The sequence below is a fragment of the Gobio gobio genome, assembly GCF_949357685.1.
Source record: "Gobio gobio genome assembly, chromosome: 7".
Lineage (NCBI taxonomy): Eukaryota > Metazoa > Chordata > Actinopteri > Cypriniformes > Gobionidae > Gobio > Gobio gobio.
Genome location: NC_137103.1, coordinates 15931713 through 15946738, shown reverse-complemented (window position 1 = coordinate 15946738; position 15026 = coordinate 15931713). Strand labels below are relative to the sequence as shown.

General features: G+C 38.0%; 1 protein-coding gene across 4 annotated transcripts in view; it reads left to right on the top strand.

Annotated features, from left to right (window-relative positions):
* Positions 1-4083: 4083 nt before the first annotated feature.
* The window catches only part of prpf40a (PRP40 pre-mRNA processing factor 40 homolog A), a 50960-nt gene continuing 40017 nt past the window's right edge, over positions 4084-15026 (top strand). Inside the window, exons 1-3 of one of the 4 annotated variants that reach the window (XM_079821920.1) lie at positions 4381-4986; positions 5751-5831; positions 5945-6085. In XM_079821920.1, coding sequence (XP_079678046.1) covers positions 4984-4986; positions 5751-5831; positions 5945-6085 — 225 coding nt within the window. In that variant the 5' untranslated portion in view covers positions 4381-4983. Of the gene's footprint in view, positions 4987-5750; positions 5832-5944; positions 6086-15026 lie in introns of all 4 variants that reach the window. The other 3 variants (XM_079821922.1, XM_079821921.1, XM_079821923.1) reach the window with 3 other exon arrangements.

The window sequence follows — 15026 nt, the reverse complement described above, 5'->3', positions numbered from 1 at the left end:
ATGTGTTGAACAAACAAGTCCGATCCATGAAAGCTCCACCTGGCAACTTACAGGACTTAAAGGATCTGCTGCTAACATCTTGGTGCCAGATACCACAGCATACCTTCAGGAGTCGAGTGAAGTCCATCTCGTGACGGGTCAGGGCTGTTTTGGCAGCAAAAGAAGGACCGACACAATATTAGTAATGAAAGTAGTAATGTTAAGCCTGATCGTACATTGCTTTAATAAAAAAAATTTAATTAACTAGAACATTGAGTGATAATATTTCAAAATGATTTCTGTCATTTTGACAGACAATAAATATTATCTATACCTGCTTTAGAAATATTCCAGTAAACACTGCAAATAGGGATTAGAAGTGAAAAGGAAGACAATTTCATTTTAACAGCATCCATTTGAAAACAAACAGGAAAGAGAAGGATTTAGGGACACGAACGAGAAATTCTTGGTGCACAACAAATGAGCAATATATATTGTCTTTTTTTCATTCTATTACAAAGGTGAAAAAAAGAAAAGAATCAGAAGGAAAAGAATGCAGTGACTGAAAAGAGCTCTTGCCATAGATATTCTTGTTATATGTCACATTAAAATACCAAGTGTTATTCTCCCAACGTCTGACACTAGAACATGAAGAAAATTTTACAGCTCATTCAGAGAAACTGACGGATAAGGGTTATTTGTAGCGCAACATTACGATTTGAAATGATTTGTTTCAGCCTTTTTAATTGGAACTTCCCCAAATCGAAAGTGCCTCCCATAATTTAAAACACAGGACATTGGGAAAAAGGTGAATTCCAGTGATGGCAAAGCTGAATTTTCAATAGCCATTACTCTAGTCTCCAGTGTCCCTCAGAAATCGTTCTAAGAATCATTCTAAATCTCTATTTTCTAACCGATTAAATCTCAGTATTTGATGAGAATGTTGGACAAAATAAACATATACTTTCTCAGCATCCAATATGACAGACATGCTTTTAAAATCTCTAAATTCAAATATTCTCTGCTCAGACACAGGTGAATTATTTCATAAACTCTGAGTCAACTGGGATTTTATCAGGGCCTAACATGTTTCAGTCTCAAAATTGCATCTCCCTCCCCCGGGCTCAAGAAAATAAATGTTACAGTAAATGGGAACAAGCGGCCAATTAAAGCAGCATGACGGATGACCGTGGTGCTGAGACGACAGGCCGAGTTCCCTGACTACCTGCAGAGAGTTTGGAAATAGCGCATGTGTCAGAGAGACTATTGTTTCCTGAGCACGGTGGGCGGACTCTCTCTGTCGATTGAATGCACCTCAAATTTAAGTAAGCATCTAACTGAGCTAAATGTCAGGAGCTCTCTAGTGTTTTAAGCTCTTTTGTTGATTAGTGACGTGTGTGTATTGGCATTTATTAAAGGTCTTTACCTAATGCAATCCTTAATTAACCGATTATTATTTAATTTATTCACTAATGCAAAATGAAATGTTCTGAAGCGTTTGGTGTGCAATACAAGCTATTAGTTACTACAAGGACAAATACATCTTCAGTAACCTTACATGGTTACATGGTTTTGGCAATTACTGTCACCCAGAGAATAAATAGTTTGAGACTATGACAGATTAGCTGTGTTAGAACAATACATCAGCCTGTTCATAATAATGAAGGATGTATTGAAGAATCAGACTTTAGTGGTTAAGTCTCATCAGTCAAATTTATTTCAGTTCCAAATAAAGCTAACGATATAACATGAAGACAACAGTTAACTATACTGGCCATGCTGCAAAACCAAAATTGGTTTCCAATGATGGGGGGGGGGGGTTTGTTGAGGTTGTCTATATGCTATTTGAACACCTGAATCTTTACAAAATTGTATTTTAGAAGATATACGGAATGTGCATTTGAAATTTGCTGTTTTTGCAGTGCTTTTGTACCAGGATGCCATTCTCTTGTGGGTAATTGGATGTATGGGTTGAATACATGCAGTGGCAAGAAAAAGTATGTGAACCACTTGCAGAATCTGTGAAAGTATTAATAATTTGAACGAAATAAAAGAGATCATACTAAATGCATGTTATTTTTTATTTGGTACTGTCCTGAATAAGATATTTTACATACATTTTTTTACATATAGTCCACAAGACAAAAAATAGCTGAATTTATTAAAATAACCCCGTTCAAAAGTTTTATGAATCATTAATTCTCAATACTGTGTGCCGTTCCCTGGATGATCCACGGCTGTGTTTTTTTTTTTGTGATGGTTGTTCATGAGTCCCTTGTTTGTCTTGAGCAGTTAAACTGCCCAATGTTCTTCAGAAAAATCCTCCAGGTCACATTCTTCTGCACATTCTTCAATTTTCCAGCATCTTTTACATATTTGAACCCTCTCAGGGACTGTATGATTTTTGAGGGAACAATTGAGGGACTCAAACACAACTACTAAAAAGGTTGAAAGGCTGATGCTCCAGAAGGAAACAATGCATTAAGAGCTGGGGGTGAACACTTTTGAGCAGGATGAAGATGTCCAAATGTTTCTTATTTTGTTTATATATATATTACTGCCTACTGCCCTTCAAAAGCAACAGAAGATACTTGCATGTTTCCCGGAAGACAAATTGAGTACAATTTACCTTGATCTTCAAATTCAATAAGTTTTCACCCCCCAGCTCTTAATGCATCGTGTTTCCTTCTGGAGTATCAGTGAATGTTTAAACCTTTTTTAGTAGTTGTGTTTGAGTCCCTCAATTGTCCTCAGTGTGAAAAATTTGTCACATTTTCACTGATTCTGCAAGTGGTTCACTTTTTCTTTCCACTGTAAATGTTATGATAAATGAGTATTGTTTTAAAGTAACATGTCTTGAATTTCTTTAATGTAAATACATATATTGAATATAAATTCACTTTCACTGCATTAGGTATTGAAATAGGTAGAAACAGCTTAATAAAAGTGTATATGGATATTATTTTAAGTAAAATATTTTGTATTAATTTCCTGTAAATAAATCTATTGCATTATTACAACAGAATATAAACTATAAAAATATTTTTTTACGGTCTATGAATATAAATTCACTGGTAGTATTTAATTAAATAATATTTCAGTTAATTTCACATTCAAAATACATTAAAACTAAACTATCATGCAATGCATTACAATATTGCGTTACTCCCTTAAAAAGTAACTAATTGAGTTACTTAGTTACTTTTTAAGAAAAGTAATGTGTTTTGCGTTACTTTTTCTCACCTGGGCTGGGCTTGTTTTTGTTTATAACAAAAAAGTTATATTTTTGTGCAACGGTAAAGACCTCTTCATACCAAAATTAAAATAATAAGCCCCAGGCTGAGGTAAAAATGCCAATTCACACATGAACAGTAGAGGGCGCAGCTCTGCTGTGCTGCCATTCTGGATAATCTGGGTAAAAACATTTTACCAATAAAAACAAAAAATCTAGTAATTTTCATCATCAAAGGTCAGCAGCAAGACATTGGCAAATTAAATATAAAGGTAGATTAAATGCATACAAATAGGCCTAGTTGTTTTATTTAACATTTAATTATTGGAGGTTTGCATAGTACTCTGATTTTGCATCTGATTTTATTCATTTTGAGGAGTACAGAATCTTTATTGTGCAAGTGGGATAAATAAATGCTCACATTTAGTCTAGAACTACAATAACCATCATGTTTACACACAACGCCTCTGCACTTATTTTTCTCAAATTAATGTGAAAAAGTAACCTGCGTTACTTTTTTGAAAAAGTAATCTTATTATGTAACTCAAGTTATTAATGCGTTACCCCCAACACTGGTTAAGACGTGTGTTTTCTGAAGACAATTCTTATTTTGAAACAAATATGAAGTGTTTAGTTGGTCTGAGTGAGTTTTGGGGGTGAGACTGTTAGACCAAGATTCATAATTTGGAATCAGTAACTAACTACAATTTGCAAGTTATGTACCCAGCACTGCAAGCGATTGTGAAACATTTTTATTTCATTTTTTAGATTTGGAATATATTTCAATGTGGTAGCCAATGCAGAAATGTGGCAAATGCTGTCTTATACATGGATTTCTCGGCGACGTCATCACTGCTTGCGCACGCACCCGAGAGGCAGAAAGAAGAAACCTCTCGTGTTGTAGGTTAGTAGCGGCGTGTCTGTAAGTCAAAATGCTAAGGAGTTGCTGCGTGGTTAATTGTACCAACAGAGCCAGTGCTGGGTGCCTGATGTTTAACATACCTAGGGGGAAGCATGCGTTTGCCAAAAAATTATTACCTAACATGATCATTCATACATGTATCACAGCAACACTGCAAAATTAAAGACAGACAAACAGATCCAACTAAAATCACGTTTTATTGAGTCAGCAGTTATATACAAACAATAAGGAAAGCTTCAATGTTGTTGCAGTAGCGGGCCAGCGATCTGTCTTTCTGCCTCCAGGATGCGCACGCACCCTGTAATGTTTGTAAACAGGAAACCCGTGTATTCAGTTTTGTATTTCTGTGTTAGGTTTTGAATTTAAGTTGAACAGTTTTGACAAGAGTAGCCTATATAAACGTGCGTGGCCTGTACACGGAGTTTCGTGGTTGTTGTGTCTAAGTGAGAAAATAATTTAGGCTATGTAGGCTAATTTGAAATATACTCAGTGAATGCAATTCGTGCTAGCGATGATAAATGATGCACAGTTTAGCCCACACAGCCGGGTGTTGAGATCACTAAAGAGATTTGAAAACGTGACACTGGAGAGAGATTGGTCCTAGCGAACTGTAAAAAAACAACAAAAAATGTAACATAACAGCCTATCTGAGCCTCACTGCACTCAGGCTTCAGATCTGCGTATTTCTAGCGCAGCACTCCAGTGTTTTTTCTGCGCTCGAACCGTATGCGCACGTCCTACTCAGTGTGGTTGCACTGAAACACGCCTGCTGTAGTTTGAACCCGGCGCGCCGCAGCCAATCAGAGCGTAGGTTTTTGTCTCGCGCAGGGCCGCTGCATGTTCACTCATCATGGTGAGTCCAAGAAAATACAGAGTTTTTACACATAAACACAGTACTGGCGTATTCTAGCAACTACAAATGACACATATGAACAACGAACGGTGTTTTCGCTTGAATTAAAGACAGTTGTATTGAAGTAAATGGTGTATTATAGACAAAATAAAGGTTGGTTAGCATATAAGCTAATGTGAATGAGTGACTGATGCTAAAGCTAAAGCTAATGTGTGTTTGAATGAGAATTTGTTATTGTGATTTTAAAGCACATGTCTTAGACATGATACATATCTGCGTGTGTTAAACATTTATGTTTGTAAGCAGTTTGTTTATGGATATCCGTCTCCTTAAGCTGACTGAATTGGTGTTGATAACTGTATTAGTCTAGAGAGTATGAAACTTAATCACACCGATAAAGTGATTTGAGTTTTCATTGATAATCGCCTTTATGTCTGATCAACTCAAATAACGTGTTAAACTAGTGAAGTCTGAGTGATATTTGATTAAGTTAATAGGTGCTTGGCTTGTTAAGGGCAGTAAGATGGGTTGAGATCACTGGTTTGTTATACATTTAAAGTTATATCTATTATTCTGCTGGCTATTTAGATACATAGTTAATAAAATATTTAGCATCTGGCACTGAAGGTTCACAACTTCACATAAGCTTGTGTTGGTTGGCTCTGTCGTTAGACTTGGGAAACATCAGACTTAAGATCAGTGATGTGCAGCATCTTTATCAGAGCTGTAGTAGTTACTGTAATGGACTCTCTTGTTCATAACAGTCCTCGACTGATGCTAATAGTGGCCCCAGTCAAGCACCACCTTTTCCTGGTGTACCACCTTCAGGAATCCCCCCACCCTTTGTAAGTTGGTGTTGGAAAGCCTTCACTGTAAAGCCATCTCTCTCACTCTTTGCGGCTGCTTGGTTGTGTTTACACTCATTCATGCTTCACATTTATTTTTGTGTTTTCCAAAGATGGGGCCACCAGGAATCCCGCCTCACTTCCCTCCAATGGGAATGCCACCCATGGGTCAGAGGCCGCCCAGCATGGCTCCCATGCCCCCAGGAATAATGCCCCCCATGATGCCCCCAATGGGAGCTCCTCCCATGGGACAGGTAAGAACTAATAGCAAACACTGCTTATGCTGTCAGATTTAATTTTGAAAAGATTTAGTGTTTGTGCGTTGTAGGGATGGCTCGATACCACAATTTTGTCTTGGGTACGGTACCACAATCTAATACCGAAGTACCGATATTAATTCGATACCATACAGGGTCTGAATTTTGATGCGGGTATTGTGCATAATTTTGCTCACTCTCGCAAGTTTTGGGTTTATGAAGCGGGAAATTACCGCAAATGTTTATTATTAAATTAATCAACAAAGATTGTCACATCAATCAGTCATTTGGAAACTTTTTTGTAAGTAATTTCAGCATTACTGCGCGTCTCCATTGCTTCTGGCTTGAAAAGACATCGCACCTGCACTATAAAAGCAATCTGCGCACTCAGATTCAACACTTTCACTTCCGTTGCGGGACAACTGACGGAAATCACTGCCCACGTCTTTTTAAACCTCGCCAATTTGAACATGCAAGCGATTTTATAGCATTTCGTAATACATATGGGATGAGAGCTCTTTGAGAGAGAGAGTTTTCTTTGCGCTCATGCCAACAACACACACACACACACACACACACACACACACACACACACACACACACACACACACACACACACACACACACACACACACACACACACACAAGCCTAAAGAGCTTCCGCATTCCAAATTAAGTTGTTTTTCCTCAGTCAAATACACACAAAATTATGTCAAAAATGTAAATCTTTAAGTCAAGTCAAGTCAACTTTATTTATATAGCGCTTTTAACAATGTAGATTGTTTCAAAGCAGCTTTACAGTGTTAAACAGGAAAATAATGCAGCATAATTTTATTCAGCTGTATAGCCATTCTGGAAAAATTTCAAGTATCATACAGTGACAGTGTGGGCTTTAGATTAATAATTTGATCAGTAATTTAGTTTAAATGGTTAATTTAGTTTATTATTTAGATGTATTTCGATGTTTAGTTGAAAAATTTAGTGTCCCCAACTGAGCACGCCAAGCCAGAGGCAACAGTGGCAAGGAAACCAAAACCCCATTAGGTGACCTAATGGAGAAAAATAAACCTTGGGAGAAACCAGGCTCAGTCGGGGTGCCAGTTCTCCTCTGGCCAATTAACAAACAGCGTATTATTATTATTATTCTGGCAGTTTTACAGCTCGGAGGTCATAATAGATCAGAATATTCGAGGGACCGGGGGCAACATGCTGGAGACGGGTTTATTGAGGATGATGTTGATTAAATAATTATTAAAGTGCAATATTCGAATGATCGGAGGCAACACGCAGGAGACGGGTTTATTGAGATGCCGTGTCGATGAGGCAGTTTCAGGGGGAGTCTAATCACGGTCTCTCAGACACTTCGGGGTCCTGTGTTGGTCTTCTCTGGGCGCAGGTCCACCATCTGATCTGGATACGGCCCGGATCCAGCTGACTGCAGTAAACCTCGGGATAAAACAGAGAGACTAACATTAGCGTAGATGCCATTCTTCTGATGATGTAACGAGTACATCAGGTGTTATGGGAAGTGTTCCCGGTTCCGGCTGACCTAGTTAATGCAGCCTAACAATCATTTCATTGAAAAAGTGTTTTATGTGTATGCCACAGTAAAGAGATGTGTTTTTAGTCTAGATTTAAACTGACAGAGTGTGTCTGCTTCCCGAACAATGTTAGGAAGACTGTTCCAGAGTTTAGGTGCTAAATAGGAAAACGATCGACCGCCTGCAGTTGATTTGGATATTCTCGGTATGATCAACTGGCCAGAATTTTGAGACCGCAGTAGACGTGATGGAGTATAATATGTTAAGAGCTCGCTCAAGTATTGGGGAGCTAAACCATTTAGTGCTTTGTAAGTAATAAGTAAGATTTTAAAATTTATGCGATGTTTAATAGGCAGCCAGTGCAGTGTTGACAGAACTGGGCTAATATGGTCATACTTCCTGGTTCTAGTAAGAACTCGAGCTGCTGCGTTTTGGACCAGCTGGAGTTTATTTATTAAGCGAGCAGGGCAACCACCCAGTAGAGCATTACAATAATCTAACCTTGAGGTCATGAACGCATGAACTAACTGTTCAGCATTTTGCATTGAGAGCATGTGCCGTAATTTAGATATATTTTTAAGATGGTAGAAAGCAGTTTTACAGATGCTAGAAACGTGGCTTTCAAACGAAAGATTGGTATCAAAGAGCACACCCAGGTTCCTCACTGACGACGAGGACTTGACAGAACAGCCATCAAGTGTTAGACAGTATTCTAGGTTACTACTTGTGGAGCTTTTTTGTCCAATAATTAAAAATTCAGTTTTTTCTGAATTGAGTTGCAGGAAATTACCAGTCATCCAATGTTTTATATCAGCTATGCATTCCGTTAATCTTGTGAATTGGTAAGTTTCTTTAGGGCGTGAAGAAATATAGAGCTGAGTATCGTCAGCATAACAATGAAAACTAACGCCATGCTTCCTAATGATATCTCCCAGTGGTAGCATGTACAGGGTGAAGAGTAGCGGTCCTAGCACTGAGCCTTGCGGTACTCCATACTGAACTTGCGATCGGTGTGACATATCTTCATTTACTACTACAAACTGATAACGGTCGCATAGGTATGATTTAAACCATGATAATGCAATTCCACTAATACCTACATAATTTTCGAGTCTATTCAAAAGAATGTTGTGGTCGATAGTATCAAATGCAGCGCTAAGATCGAGTAACACTAATAGAGAGATACAGCCACGATCGGATGATAAGAGCAAATCATTTGTAACTCTGACGAGAGCAGTCTCAGTGCTATGATACGGTCTAAATCCTGACTGGAAATCCTCACAGATACCATTTCTTTCTAAAAAGGAACATAATTGTGAAGACACTGCCTTTTCAAGTATTTTTGACAGAAAGGGTAGATTTGAGATTGGTCTATAATTGACTAAATCTGTAGGATCAAGTTGCGGTTTTTTAATAAGTGGTTTAATAATTGCCAACTTAAAAGTTTTCGGTACATATCCTAATGACAAAGATGAATTAATGATATTAAGAAGAGGATCTATGACCTCTGGTTGCATCTCTTTTAATAGCCTAGTTGGTATAGGGTCGAGCATACATGTTGTCGATTTTGATGATTTAACGAGTTTAGCCAATTCTTCTTCTCCTATAGCAGTGAATGAGTGTATTTTTTCCTCAGTGACACTACAATGCTCTGTCTGATGTGATGCTGTATTAGACGGCTGCATGGTTAAAAATTTTTTCCTAATATTATCAATCTTACATGTGAAGAAGTTCATAAAGTCATTACTGCTGTGCTGTTTACAATCATCAGAAGTTGAAGCTTTATTTTTGGTTAATTTAGCCACTGTATCGAATAAATACCTTGGGTTGTGTTTGTTTTCTTCCAAGAGAGTTGAGAAATAAGCAGATCTAGCAGTTTTTACAGCCTTTCTGTATGTGATCATGTGCTCTTTCCACGAATTACGAAATACCTCTAATTTTGTTTTCTTCCAGCTGCGCTCCATTTTTCTGGCTGCTGTTTTAAGGGCCCGGGTGTGCTCGTTGTACCACGGCGTTGGACTATTTTCTTTAATCTTCTTTAAGCGCAGAGGAGCAACTGTGTCTAAAGTACTGCAAAAGAGAGAGTCAATAGTTTCTGTTGCAACATCGAGTTCTTCTATACTATCTGGGATGCTGAGCAGATGATACTGATGAGGGAGATTATTTAAAAAGCAATCTTTAGTAGCGGCAGTGATTGTCCTGCCATTTTTAAAGCGAGGGGGCGGCTTTGCAACCTTAGCTAAATTAAGTATACATGATACCAAGTAATGATCTGAGATGTCATCGCTCTGCTGCAGAATTTCAACGGTATCAACATTTATTCCATGTGACAATATTAGGTCTAAAGTATGATTATGGCGATGAGTGGCTCCTGACACGTGTTGCCTAACTCCAATATAGTTTAGTGTGTCTTTAAATGCTAATCCCAATACGTCTTTTCCGTTGTCAACATGGATATTAAAATCACCAACAATTAGTACTTTATCTACGGCCAGTACTAACTCTGATAGAAAATCAGCAAATTCTTTGATAAAGTCTGTATTATGCCCAGGTGGCCTGTATACAGTAGCTAACACAAATGTTGAACGGGTTTTATCATGTACACTACATAGCGTTACATAAAGCACCAAAACTTCGAAGGAATTATATTTGAAACTAGACTTCTGAGTAATACTGAAGATATTATTATAAATTACAGCGACCCCTCCCCCTTTACCTTTCAGACGCGGCTCATGTTTATAACAATAATCTTGGGGGGTGGACTCATTTAAGGTAATGTAGTCGTCAGGTTTTAGCCAGGTTTCTGTCAAACAGAGCACATCTAGATTATTATCTGTAATAATATCATTAACAATAAGCGCTTTTGGGGAAAGGGATCTAATATTCAGCAACCCAAGCTTTATCAATTGTTCATCTGTATTATATATTTTGTTTATTTGTTGGACGTCAATTAAATTTTTACTGTTGAATGGTTTTGATGTTTTTTTGTATTTACTAATTCGGGGAACAGACACAGTCTCTATATGATAATATCTAGGTGAAAGAGTCTCTATGTGCTGGGATTTATCTGACTCCGGTAACGTGAGACAGCTAGCAGACGGTCGGTTTAGCCAGTTTGTCTGCTTCCTGACCTGGGCCCTTTAGTGAGTAGTTACATAAGCACAGTTGGTTATGTCTTTCACGGATGTAAATAGTGCAATAGTATGCGTGCAAATATTATGAGGTCTTAACGTCACTGGTTGAAACGAACGCTGGAGATTTCTTTATATTTAAACGATACGATCTTATGTATGTGCGTTAATCAGTGTTAAAAGAAAAATGTCTAAATTAGATCGTTAGAATTATGCACTCACCTGTCGATCTCTTAATGTCTTACAAGTCAGGAATTAAGTGGCAGATGCTTGGCAAGGTTTGATGGTTCTTCAGCAGTTTTATAAGCAAAGTAATTCCAAATTTCACGTCTACTCGTCTTTATTAATGAGTTTTGTGCGTGTTGAGTGAGATTCAACTGCTGTATTCATCTTGTTCTGTTGCCACATTTGCCGGTTTCGCGTCAGTTTGGGTAGCGCGCTGCCACCTAGCGGTGAACTTCGGAACAGCAGTATATACCGAAATGAGCAAAATCATGATATCGTACCGTTTGAAATAAAATATATACCGGTATTTTTGCAGTACCGGTATACCGCGCATCCCTAGTGCGTTGTCACATTTCACAAGTGGTAGAGCATTTTTGAATGTCACGTGTCAACGTGGTTTCTATTAGGGCTGGGACGATAAATCATTGCATTGCGATTCTGGATCAATTTTCAGTATGCATTGCGATTCTCTCTCCAATCGATTCTGAACGTAGTTCTTAACAGCAGATGACGCTGCGTGCTTTAGAAACAGCCGTACTCTGCTTGCTTCCAATTTCTTAAACGCACTGCTTGAATCTTCCATAAAATAATTGTTTATAAAGTTTGAAAAGGTTGAAGCAAATTACAAGGGTTTTTGCAGTGGGCTGTGTTTACATTAATTTTGCATAAACGAAAATCACGATGTAAACTAGGGCTGGGCGATATGGCCAAAAATATCTGTATTTTTTGGTTAAATGGCAATATGTATGGTATATATATACAGTGAGGAAAATAAGTATTTGAACACCCTGCTATTTTGCAAGTTCTCCCACTTAGAAATCATGGAGGGGTCTGAAATTGTCATCGTAGGTGCATGTCCACTGTGAGAGACATAATCTTAAAAAATAAATCCGGAAATCACAATGTATGATTTTTTAACTATTTATTTGTATGATACAGCTGCAAATAAGTATTTGAACACCTGAGAAAATCAATGTTAATATTTGGTACAGTAGCCTTTTTTTGCAATTACAGAGGTCAAACTTTTCCTGTAGTTTTTCACCAGGTTTGCACTGCAGGAGGGATTTTGGCCCACTCCTCCACACAGAACTTCTCTAGATCAGTCAGGTTTCTGGCCTGTCGCTGAGAAACACGGAGTTTGAGCTCCCTCCAAAGATTCTCTATTGGTCTGGAGACTGGCTAGGCCACGCCAGAACCTTGATATGCTTCTTACAGAGCCACTCCTTGGTTATCCTGGCTGTGTGCTCCGGGTCATTGTCATGTTGGAAGACCCAGCCTCGACCCATCTTCAATGCTCTAACTGAGGGAAGGAGGTTGTTCCCCAAAATCTCGCAATACATAACCCCGGTCATCCTCTCCTTAAAGGATTAGTTAACTTTCAAATAAACTTTTGCTTATAATTTACTCACCCCCTTGTCATCCAAGATATCCATGTCTTTCTTTCTTCAGTCGAAAAGAAATTAAGATTTTTGATGAAAAGATTTCAGGATATTTCTCCATATAATGGAAGTCAATAGACCCCATATGGTTCAAGGTCCAAATGAGAGGTTCAGTACAGCTTCAAAAGGGCTTTAAACATCAAACGGTACCAGATGATCAATAAGGGTCTTATCAAGCGAAATGATCTGTCATTTAAAAAAAAAAAAAATAAAGTTTACGTTTTATAAGCACAAATGCTCGCCTTGCTCTGTTCAGCGATGCACGCTCGTGACTAGGGATGAAACGATTACCGGTTTCACGATAAACCACGATCAAATTAAGTGACGGTTAGTAATATCGTATAAAATTTAATTATCATTAAAACCGCGTGCGATTATCACGAATATGAAAACTCGCGGTAAATCTTGTCCAGTCAGTCTGACGCAGGCACATCGCAGCGCTGTTTTTTGAATGAGGAGAAATGGCAGAAGGCAGTGACAGCACTCTGGAGATTGTTCAGCCTCTAAAAGGACCAAATCTGAGGTGTGGTCATATTTTGGCTTTTACAAAAGTCCTGAGGGAAACTTAATCGCAGATGGTCACCCTGTCTGCAGAACATGCCAGAAGAAAGTCGCTGTAATAGGGGGAACACTTCAAAACTACGAACGCAAGGCAAGTGGACTTTGACCTCAATACCAAAACTACGTCTGGGAAATGATAACGTGAAGCGAACAAACAAATTCAGACAAGACTAGGGTGACATTTAAGGGATAATAATCAGGGCTTGACATTAACACCCGCCATTTGCGGGTGCAACTTAACGTTATCTCGGCTGCACACTAGCCACTCTGGCTGTTAAACTTATTATAGTCTTCTCAAAAGCCATCTGTTATAATCGCGTTGCGCATTATAACCACTCACACGTGTTTCTATTGAGTTTATGAATGCAATGTCTCATAATCAGAGGCGTTCAGATTAGCCGGAGTTTTCTTCAGAGCGCGCGCCGCTCTCACTGAAATCTACACTCAAAGCAGAGATACACGTGCTATGTACGCAAGAGATTCATTCATCATACAGTGGTTGACCGTTTTTGTTCTATTTCAGCAGCGAAAATAGTTTTAAAAAACACAGCAGAACCACAGCGCATCCATGAGCGCATCTGATATGACTGCCATAACGCTGGCGAATTTAGGGACCGTCTCTAAAGTTACACACAACATTGGTAACGTTATACACGTTTCAAACTTCAATAGCATTTGAAGAGAATGACAGTCATAAAACTGACTGTAAAGTGATCATTTAGGTGTCAGGTATGATACACACATTTTGATATTTAATCAAATAAACTGTCAAATCATAGGGAAATATGGATATGCATTATTTCACTAGGATACTGTTTGGGCTCTTACACAAAATATGCTAGATTTAAATGCATCATTGCTGAACACTGATGAGAATATTGCTTGAGAATATATTTACAGAGATATTAGAGATTATATTTACGACAAATTATTATTATTTATGCATTATGCATTGTTATTGATGACGGCCATTATAAGGAAGGAAATCCCACAGAATAGAATCTAGCTTAAAAAAAGTGCATAGAGCTGCTTTATTTATTTGTTGTTTGTTGATTTTCAAATATAAAACTTGTTGAAATGTTTTAAGTGTGTGCATCGGTTCTTTTTGAACACTTTCATCTAATTTGAAGAAAACCGTGATAATATTGATAACCGTGATAATTTGGGTCACTATAATCGTGATGTTAAATTTCCATACCGTTTCATCCCTACTCGTGACGTCACGTAATACACAATTACGTTGAAAAGGTCACGCTAGACGCAGGCGGAAGTACCAAGTCAGTGTTTACAAATGAGCGGAAGGAGGACCGTATCCACATATTCAAACGTCTTTGCTGCTTACTTATTTTTAGGTTTTGCATTTGAATACATTTAGACATGATCAAATACTAGATTTCTTTAAATGTGAAATTGTAAAACGTTAATAACTTTCATCCTAATATTTTTTATGATACTTATACAAGCACAAGTGAATATTAATGAATGTGAGCAAATATATTTTAAAATAGTTTGAAATTGGCAAACTTATTTTTCCTTATATGTACAATAGGCTATATACATATGAATTGATACTGAATCAAGATTGAAATATTTGTGCCAATCACCAACCCCAAATACCCCACCCAAATCCGCGCCCACCCGCCCCCGCCCACCACCACAAATTGGTTTCTAATCTGTGGGAAACACTGGAGGGTATGCATTGACGTCACTTTCCCGCAGAGACTCTTTCAGTTTTTATCTAAAAACATTTTTCCAAAACATTTCAGTTAGACTAGTTTATAAGAGAACAATTATAAGCATAACAAAGCTGTTCAAGTGGACTAAGTTTACCTGTTCGGAGTGATGATGTTTAATCTCCTCAACAGCCTCTGTAGTCTCATTTAGCCACTTAAGTAGCGTGGAACATGTCTTGAGCTTGTGTTCACCACAGACCTTATTTCAACCATTTCACCAAAACCCCATTCAAAAAACCATTGACTTTGGGACGAGGGAACCGGAAGTGCTAAAATGCTAACTCACTTCTGCGTTTTGGTCTACATAG